Source organism: Argopecten irradians, unplaced genomic scaffold (assembly GCF_041381155.1).
Source record: "Argopecten irradians isolate NY unplaced genomic scaffold, Ai_NY scaffold_0476, whole genome shotgun sequence".
In the NCBI taxonomy this organism is placed as follows: Eukaryota; Metazoa; Mollusca; class Bivalvia; order Pectinida; family Pectinidae; genus Argopecten; species Argopecten irradians.
In genome coordinates, this window is record NW_027187943.1 from 31,343 (window position 1) to 41,488 (window position 10,146).

A 10,146-nucleotide genomic window follows, 5' to 3' on the forward strand; every position below is an offset into this window, starting at 1 on the left:
TTGCTCATGTATGCGGATTGCAGTTTTATTCTCGGAAGATGCTACCGATTTCCAGTATATGCTAGATTGTTTAGAAGCATACACAGAGAAATGGAATTGTTGTATTTAGGAAAAAGAAAAGAATGTCGCTTTCTGAAAATTGGACGTTTAAAGGTAAAGCTATCGAATCTGTTGATAAGTTTTGTTATATTTGGCTGATTTTTAACTATAATCCGAAATTAACTGTGACACAAGATATACTGGCATCACAAGGAAGGAAAGCATACTACAACTTGAAAAGGAAAATGGAAGATTTCGCAGAGAATTACGCAGTGCCTTTGATGTTTCATCCAAATGTTATTTATATAAGCATATAGTTGATACCTTTTGTATCCAGCATTATTTAACTAAGCCAATTGACCCTAGATTAAAAACAATATAAGTAAATTCCGGATGCAAGGATACAGCCTTTATATAGAATCTGGGCGCTATAATAACATTCCTAGGAATAAGAGATAATGTACAATGCGATAAGAATGATATTGAGGACGAGGTCCATGTTATTTTACTTTGTCTATTATTCTGATTTAAGAAGGACTTATATCTAGCAGTATTAATACCGACATCCAAGTGTTTACAAGCTTATAGAATTGTTTACATGTAAAAGTGTAAATACTTTAAAGTGTTAGTGTAATGCAAAATGATATTGAAATGAAGTAAGTAAAATAATCTCAATATGAAGATGTCGAAAACCGCATGAAAATCGGTCCACTGTGGCCGATGATATGGCCTGTCAATCAACGCTGTTTGCACCTGCCGGTAAAAGCCAATCAGCGTGTGGCAAATATGTGTGTAGTAGTACACTAAAAATCGTGACGTCACACAGTGAACACGCAAGATGGACGCCTATAGTACTACCAGTGACGACTCGGCCTCAAGACGGGATTCGTTCTCAGAATCAGATTGCGATTTGAATATGGGATATTCGTCATCAGATTACGAGTGCGAGAATGCAGAAGGATCCATACAACCTTACCACTTTGAGCCAGAATTGGGAAGCGATGAAGATATTGCGGACGATCCGTTATCGGCTCAGACATCCGACGACCGCTTGGGGTCAACTGACTGGTAATTACATAGATTATTCTAAATAATAGAATTTAGCCCCTTATAATTTGACTGACTTATATCATGAGATAAATACGTTTTGGATATGGTGCTTGACTCTCTGTATGTTTTATAGACGACATGGTACATGTACTGTCGTGTACTTTGCACGTTTGTCAAGGGGTCTCTTCTTGAGACATATCGAGTAGGCCTACTGGCAGTTCTCTCCGAGTACCAATTCTCGCCATCGTACCTGTATCGGCACAGTAACATGCACATTTAGTTACTAAAGCCATCTTCTGATAGAAGACACTACCATGCTGATTTCCAAAAAATGGTTTGAAAATTCTTGCGTGATCAATCATACAAGTTCACTTTAATTTCGATGGCGAAAATTTGGTACCCGGCGAGAACTGGTCGCTTGCCAGTACTGGTATCGTACATGGTATGGCCTAACCATCTAAAAAATCATATTGAGAATACATGTAAATTCATCAGGTAATTTGCGAATGACAGTTTAAATATCAATGTATTTATACTTATTTGAAAATAGGTTTAGAGCGACAGCAGCTTATACTTGTTACTTATACGTTCATTAGATATGTAGATATACTTTTAGCAGGGTTTTTTATCATGTTTTATTTCGGATTCATATCATTTGTCAATTTGTATACATGTATAATTATTATCATATATATGAGGGAAAATCGACAACATGCACGCTATTTCCCTTCAGTAGTGCTGGCAAAAGGATAATGCATTAAAATTTACTGTCATTCATTAGTTTACCTAGTCTTGGCTAATTATTTAAAATTCAAGATCAAAGGGTATGTCCGATGTCTTGTTTTACTGCAACAGTTGTGAGACCGAGTTGGGGAATGTATGAACACTGAATGTATAACATTAATGGTAAAGGCATTGCAAATTTCTTAAACCACTGAAAACCCCATGATTAAACAATAACAAATACAATTTTGAAGTAGTCCTCATTTTATTTTGAATCATGTTACCAGAATAAATGAATATACAGAAATTTATAATCATCAGTTCTAATTATTTCAAAAAGAAGACCTGCATGTACAAGTATATCAAGATGAATACACAATGAATTTCATTTTTTAGGTGCCAATGTGAAAATTGCCATGTAATGCCAACAACCACAGAATGTATATGTTGTGCCGAGATCATGCAAATTCAACATATTCGAGGAGAGATACCACATTTAAAATGCATCACTCAGCATCCTGGATTTGCTCCTGTTTGTCTAAATGTGTTTGTTTTGAGAACGGCATACCAGGCATTTAGACAGTACCACAATGGCAACATTCCAGAGAGTCCAGCGTAAGTAACTACAACTTCACTAAATGTAAAAAAAAACTAACAGTATATGGCAACTTATACATGAATAAGTGTAAAATATACGAATTGGCTAAATTGACTCACTCGTGATATCACATTCATGATAATGTGTGTTGGCAACACAATGACTAACTTTACTTCAATGTTTTTAGTTAGTAAACAGTACTAAAAGTTCTGGAAATTATAATACCAATATAATATTGAATTAAAAACAATACAATGTACGAATTTCACACAGAAAAACTGGCAACACATAAAATATTTTTGCATTTATTTTCTACTGTTGTGTTCAATGTTTTCTTTTGATGATTTCAGGCGATATCGCTACACTGCATACAGACAACTTGTTCGATGGTGTTGGGGTTTCTTGGGGAAAACTGTTCGAGTTCCACTTCCTGCCTGCGCAGTTCACATTATCAGACAGATTTTCCCTAGTCAAGATGGAAATGGATTCACTGGCTTTAATTATGGTGATCACTGAAATCATTCACACAAATCGTGATTGCAGTGATGATATTGCGTCCTGCTTCGGTGGCCGATAAAACAAACTACACAGAGGTGGGGGTGGATCCATCAGTATGTCCTCGGACTTTGCCAACGTTGTTGTTTTCACTCGCTGAAATGTGCTTTGCAGCAGCTCATGGACGTAATCTGTTATGATAAAACAATTAAAGTATAACATGTTGCCACAATCATGTTCAATTGATGAAAATGAAAAAAAAATGTACATTATATTTGTATTAAATTCTCTCCTCTCTATTTGATTCATTGTCTTCATTTTGAATAGCATAGTTACTTTCCGATTATCTAGAAGATACCAAACCACACCTTGAGTTGACCCATGTAACAGTCTCCAATTTTTAGGATGAGACAAATAAAATGATTAATGCTCCAAGGAAATCAATTTTATTTGATAATCAGTATACTTACTGTAGGTTGGCTCTGTCTTGAGTTCACGGACAGTATAGTTGCCCTTTTTGTGTTTGGGGAACACAATGTTCACACAGGCAGTGCCATCTTTGGACACTGCCAGCTCTCTTCCTCCATTTTCATTAAAATGAAGAGCAGCGAGGAGCAGCCTGGAAGAAAAAAAATAGGAATTTGTAATTCGGTGAACTACAGGATATACATCATGATAATACTTAGAACAAAGTATGACTTCACTTGCGAGAGCATTATAAAAAAATCATATTGCCATTGACACAATTATTATCAATCAAAAAACAGTTCATTCTCTACCCGAGATATAAAATCAAAGACAGATATATGATATATTATAAGATAACAAAAGCATTTGAAAAAAAATCTTTCTTACCGACACACCATCCCATAATAGGAGAACCCATGCATTTTCGGTGCAAAATGGTTTACCACCGAATGGTATCCTTCCAGTTCTGAAGTTTGTTTGGAGGTAGACAGCATTGGTATGTCCAGTTTTGTCTGACGGTTGTCAAGTAGTGGGAGAAGTTTTTCCAAACTTTTAGTCCCTGTGAAATAAATAACCTTTTTAAAAAGATTTCAAAGATATTTTAAAGTTGTCAGTATACAAATTCATGTAAACAAACAAAAACAACTGCTTATTTTAATACTTATAAATTCAATGAAATAACTAATATTAAAAACAAATTACAACTTTTACATTATACAGTTTCAATTATTTAGCCAATATGGGACAAAGAAGTAACCGTGTGGACAAAAAAAAGTCAAATTTTTGTGGCAATTTACTCCTTTATCAAGACACAGAACAAACACGAACATTATATGATACGAACAGTACGATGGGACAATGAAAATATAGACAAGTATTTAGCAGATTTATTACTTAGCCAACAAATACATCTTTTTTACCTGGCTTTAGCCACCTCTTCCTCCGTTCCTGTCCTCCTAGATCGGGGTGAAGGCACTTCGGAAAACGGTGACCATGACCCTCATGGATATTCTGAATGTGGTTCCCTAAAGATCGCCACTTCTCCATCATCATCTCTGCATCACCATCAGGCGTAGATGCCGCAACCCAGTAAAGGTGGTTTGTGATGCTTCTTATCCAGCTGCTGAGCTCACCACAGTCCTTCTCCTTGGATAAGGCCAACACTTTCTTTTTCAGACCTGAAGCGATAAAAAATCAAGAGGCTAAATTAGAGAAATAAATAAATGTTGACTTTTCTATCAAGTTCAAACGACTATGTCAAAATCTTAAAAACAGATGTAAGCCTCATTATAAAACAATTATATATATAGCACTTTATCCATATATAGAGAATCACTCTTGGTATGCTGTTTTTGTACAAATCATTTATAATTCTGCATAAAACATGTTTTGACTATCTCTTGAAATGACATCATTTAATGTGATTACATTATTAAATTACCTTTAGCAACATGCCACACATCAACACAGTGCTTGGTGTCGAGCATGTTCTCTCTCACCCATTTCCGTATTTGGACATGGCGGTCGGTCACGATCGTATGGATGTCGATGTTGTAATTTTGGAGAAAAGCAATGCTTCGTGATAGTCCCTCCTTCTCCATATGGCAGCTGCTCTTTACTTCGTTACTCTGAAAAGATAATGTATAATATCCTATAAATAGACTATTTACAAATTCTAATATCAAAATGAGATACATTGTAAATACTTTGATAATTTTTGAATTTTTAAGTTTGTACGGAGTTTTTAGGATAATTTTTTTAATTTTTAAGCTTGTTCTGTGTTTTTATTATCAGTACGATGTAGCTTATGTAATCCAAAAGTCCTTTTGTCTACATCCTACATCCCTTCAGTTTTCGACTTAGAGCCAATTGCAATCATGCTCTACAAATGTTACAGAAATTTTATTTTTTTTAAGTTAGGTTTCTCTTTTGCATTAAAGATTTGTCTGCTCCCGTTTTGATAGAGAAGTAATACAATTCATCAGCGGTGCAGCATCTAAATGAAAATATCCCATCTAAACATTTGAAAATAAAAATGTGATATAATTAATTACCTGTACCAGTTGAACATCTATGACCTGTCCTTTGTCCAAGTCCATCACCGAGTAACTTCCAAATTTTGCTGAGTGACCTGGTGTGTCGCATCGTCCATCTCCACCGATACACAATGGCTGACCATTCCTTTGGACTTCCTCGAGGTACATTCTCTGTCGGTCCTTCCAGAAGTCAACAATGGAAGGCTGCAAGTATGTTCTCTGGTGCTTCATGAAAGTCTCCTTAGAGATCACTGGAAGGTTCATGAACTGAAATATCCTAAGAGTCTTTCCTGGAAGAGCACCAGAGAACAGGATCCCACAGGAGAGTTTCAGATTACCCAAAGGAATACTTCCGACCATCGACTGACTGTTCCATGTCCTGTTATGTCCACAAATACCACAGTCCTGCTCTACTTTGGCCAGTGACCCCATGGTGTGTGTAACGGTCCCAAGAGAAGGTGATGAGCACAGTGGACAGATTCTAAACAAGTCCAGTAATTGGTTCTCGCTGACAATAAACATTCTCTCATCCTCTGCATCATGGCTCCTGTTGATAAGAAAATAAATACATAAAGTTTCATTGTATGTATCTTGCAGATAAATTTAAATGTCAAAAATTAAATTTACATTAGGGAAGTCTGCTTCAAAGAAAACTATAGAATATGATGCATATTTTTACATGGATAAATAAAAATTACTTTACAGATTTCTACATTATATGAAACAGTCGTGGTCATTACGATGTTGGTAGTTGATGTCGATAAAAACCTGAGTAACTGAATAAAACCACTGACCTACAGTCAGTATCAGTATAGGTATTCATATTCAAAACCCACAGTTGAAGGGTTAATGGTAACAAAAAACATCTACTCTAACTCTTCACCAACCATAAAAATGACAATTTCAGTTTTTCAATTACTTAATGAATGCTCTAAATAGGATTACTCAATATATATCTTGATCAGTTGTCGTGTACTTATGAAATAAAAAAAAAAGAAAAGCAAACAAAAAACCAACAATTAAATTTGTATTACCTATCATCATTTGGATATTCAGAGCCTTCTGATTCAGGGTCTGATGGCTGGTATTCTGAGTCAGTCTGCTCCATCGGTTCCGACGACACACCTGACACATTCAGTTCATCAGAAATGGCTGAAGTATCCAAAGATCTTTTCACTGGAGTTTTCAAAATATTGCATTGAACTTCGACACTCCTCATCTTAGGTTGAGGTTTGGCAGTCTGACATCCTGTAAAATCATAATTTAGAATATATTATGCTATAAGCATATATCAACACTGACAATTTCTATTCTTCCATTTTGCAGGTTTCTAAAATCTGTATCATATACATATATTTATATATGTCAATAAAAAGTTAAAAAATAATTCTAATAAAAACATGACTTCTGAATCATTCTCCAATACACTGTCTTCATGCAGATTTAAAAAAAAAAATCTTCAATCAGACAATCAATATTTTCTCAACACAGTGATCATGTTGATCCATTATAACTGTAACAAAAAATAGTATCTGATATCATCATTAATCTATAATATAATATAGATTATTTTGTTTATGAAATTGATCAATTTAGGTGTCATGTCTTCCTACCCTTTTCCTTTATCTGTGGTGTTACTTGAATGCGAACAGCCTTTGATTTTGGTTTCTTTAGGGACAATTGTGTTCCACAGGTCTTTGTGTCTGTCTTCATTATAACTGTTGGTGTCTGCAAAAAAATAAAATAGAAACATAATTAAATACAGTTATTCAACATTGGTTACAAATCTTTTATATAGCAATAGCTGCATGCACAGTATGCTCTATATCAGCTTTTTTTTCTCTTTTACCAAAAAATACTATTAATCTGATAATTTTGCCAAAATATATGTAATGCGTAAGTACTAGTATCTATACATTGGCTACCTATTCAGTATTCAAGAAAATAATACTTTTTTTATTTAATAATTTCTTTTAATTAGCCACTAATTATAAAATATCTAATACAACATGATACCTGTACTGGAAATCTGATATTGCTGCAAAAAAGCTTATAAATAATATATGGGCATTATATATAGCTCCTGTGAGAAACAATTATAATAAATATATATACTGCTAATTACCTCATTAATTGTTGGAAATGTGTCCTCTTGTTGATCAGTTTCCATGGGGGAAGGACATTGGTCAGCTACATCAGGAGACTGGCTAGCTATCGCCTGGCAATCCATTATCTCATTGATCAGCTGTAACATAAGAAATCAAACATTAATTGTTGATTAATTAGGAAAATTAAAGTATGATTAATAGCGTAAATCATGTAAATATTATCAACATCTTTACATAGATACAGTGTGCATATTTGTATGTGCATGGCTTGCACATCTCATAAATTGATTAAAAAATACAAAATAATTTCCATTAGAGCATCAATATAAGTTCATAAACAAAAACAATGAGTTATGAAGGTGTAATTATACAAGATTCATATGGTTTTGATGCTATTAAATACATTTTTTAATCAAACGTTACGTTTGTATACATAACACATAATTTAGCATATAGACTATATAAGTAGGCCCTAAAGAGTCTGTAATTTGTAATTGGATTTAGATATAATTATAGAATTTATTAATTAATTATAATTAATTAGGCGCACAAAAAATTAGGCCTATAATTACACACAAAAAATCGCAACGTGGGCCATGATTTATGTTTTGACGTGCTGAACATTGTACATACCCGTCTCTTTTCCCGTTTCTCAAATGCGGGTCTTCGTTTCTGTACCTTTGGCGTAGATGAGCATAACGGTGTCAGCTCATGTTGAACCTGCAATGTTGGCACGGCGTCAGGGTTCAAGAGTTTTTTCTTAGGCGGTGTTTTCCCCATCGACTGTAAAATGGAATACCTCAACGGGTAGCATGTGGTCTCAAAATGTCGCTCACATATTGCCGAATACTTCGTCGGACCTTCCCACTTGTCTCTTCGTTTCGCCACGAAAGCCGTCCACTGTCTGCAAATATCGGGTTTATCCAGAGGAAACAAATGCAATGCAAACCCGTCACCGTACTTGTTAGCACACCCGTATGCCACACATCTCTTTCCAATAACCCTCTTCTTTATCACCTCGCTCATTGTTTACATTTATACGCCCTGATGACTTTGTATCGCCTCCGGTAAATATCTCTCTGTGCTCGCTTCGATGAATAAAATCAATATGGCTGACCCGCTAGTCGATCGATAGTGTTCACTTCGTGACGTCACAGATTTATGCGTACCCGAAACGGAGTGACTGCCCAGTCCGTACAGGTGTGCATTTCAAATGTTATCAAATATCTCGATTTCTATTTTGTTTTCAAAGTTCGCACTTGTTGTAGTATTTTTTGTATTGCAAATACATTTTAAACATTACTTGAGGACGGCTCCCGATCTTTATCAGAACCTAGCGACTTTAATGTCTCTGCCACAACTGATGCTACTAAACTGGATGTTTTTTCCATCACGTGGCTGACAATATTCGCCACAAACTATTATTATTATTATTATTACTATTTTGAAATAAACTGACACTGGATGTTGACGGCACATCTACTGGAGTAGTAGTATTGTTCGTCTCGGTCGTCACATAACGCAAATTTGTATTCTACCTTTGTCTTTTTTTAGGAGGCTCCGATGGTGTTCCCTGAGGTTGAGAGATGGTTTTTTAGGTCATCGGACCCAAAGGGTCATCATGCACCGTCCGTCGTCGTCCGCCGTGCGTAAACTTTTCATTCAGACAACTTCTTCTCAATAACCGTAAGGCCCAAAGTACTCATATTTGGCCTGTAACATGCTGGGATGAAGGGCTACCAAAGTTGTGAAAATAAATGACCTTGACCTACTTTCAAGGTCACAGGGGTCAAATAGGCTAAAATCTTTGAACGACTTCTTCTAACTAACCAAAAGGTCCAGGGTACTCATATCTGGCCTGTAGCATGCTGGGATGAAGGGATACAACAGTTGTGAAAATTAATGACAATTAATGACCTTGACTTACTGTCAAATAGGCTAAAATCTTTGAACGACTTCTTATAAACTAACCCAAAGGTCCAGGGTACTCATATTTGGCCTGTAACATGCTGGGATGAAGGGCTACCAAAGTTGTGAAAATAAATGACCTTGACCTACTTTCAAGGTCACAGGGGTCAAATAGGCTAAAATCTTTGAACGACTTCTTCTAACTAACCAAAAGGTCCAGGGTACTCATATTTGGCCTGTAGCATGCTGGGATGAAGGGCTACAACAGTTGTGAAAATTAATGACAATTAATGACCTTGACTTACTGTCAAGGTCACCGGGGGTCAAATAGGCTAAAATCTTTGAACGACTTCTTATAACTAACCGAAAGGTCCAGGGTACTCATATTTGGCCTGTAACATGCTGGGATGAAGGGCTACCAAAGTTGTGAAAATAAATGACCTTGACCTTCTTTCAAGGTCACAGGGGTCAAATAGGCTAAAATCTTTGAACGACTTCTTCTAACTAACCAAAAGGTTCAGGGTACTCATATTTGGCCTGTAGCATGCATGGATAACCGGAAGGCCGTCCTTACATGACCATAGCTGTTAATAGGACGTTAATAAATCAAACAAACAAACAAACAAATGCTTGGATAACGGGCTACCAAAGTTGTGAAAATTAATGACCTTGACGTTCTTTCAAGGTCACAGGGGTCAAATAGCCTTAATTCTTTGAACAA

At 35.7% G+C, this 10,146-nt stretch overlaps 2 protein-coding genes across 2 annotated transcripts; one reads left to right on the forward strand and one right to left on the reverse strand.

The window, feature by feature from the left end:
- The first annotated feature begins 660 nt into the window (after positions 1–660).
- Positions 661–3,202, forward strand: LOC138312801 (uncharacterized). Its single transcript, XM_069253554.1, has 3 exons — positions 661–1,107; positions 2,209–2,427; positions 2,761–3,202. Exons 1-3 carry the CDS (start codon positions 878–880, stop codon positions 2,924–2,926), a joined length of 615 nt encoding a protein of 204 aa, XP_069109655.1. The 5' UTR covers positions 661–877; the 3' UTR covers positions 2,927–3,202.
- LOC138312800 (uncharacterized) lies at positions 2,059–8,808 on the reverse strand. The gene is made up of 10 exons (XM_069253553.1): positions 8,151–8,808; positions 7,535–7,654; positions 7,023–7,137; positions 6,444–6,657; positions 5,428–5,956; positions 4,815–5,001; positions 4,294–4,551; positions 3,761–3,932; positions 3,376–3,524; positions 2,059–3,096 (listed from the first exon to the last, which is right to left on the reverse strand). The coding sequence occupies exons 1-10, from the start codon at positions 8,541–8,543 to the stop codon at positions 2,933–2,935; spliced, it is 2,301 nt and encodes a 766-aa protein (XP_069109654.1). The 5' UTR covers positions 8,544–8,808; the 3' UTR covers positions 2,059–2,932.
- Between the last annotated feature and the right edge of the window lie 1,338 nt (positions 8,809–10,146).

Coding starts and splice junctions, on each gene's coding strand:
- LOC138312801 (XM_069253554.1), top strand. CDS start 878: ATGGACGCCTATAGTACTACCAGTGACGACTCGGCCTCAAGACGGGAT. Junction 1,108..2,208: donor CGCTTGGGGTCAACTGACTG/GTAATTACATAG, acceptor TTCATTTTTTAG/GTGCCAATGTGAAAATTGCC. Junction 2,428..2,760: donor AACATTCCAGAGAGTCCAGC/GTAAGTAACTAC, acceptor TGATGATTTCAG/GCGATATCGCTACACTGCAT.
- LOC138312800 (XM_069253553.1), bottom strand. CDS start 8,543: ATGAGCGAGGTGATAAAGAAGAGGGTTATTGGAAAGAGATGTGTGGCA. Junction 5,957..6,443: donor GAATATCCAAATGATGATAG/GTAATACAAATT, acceptor TCTTATCAACAG/GAGCCATGATGCAGAGGATG. Junction 4,552..4,814: donor TGTGTGGCATGTTGCTAAAG/GTAATTTAATAA, acceptor TTATCGCTTCAG/GTCTGAAAAAGAAAGTGTTG.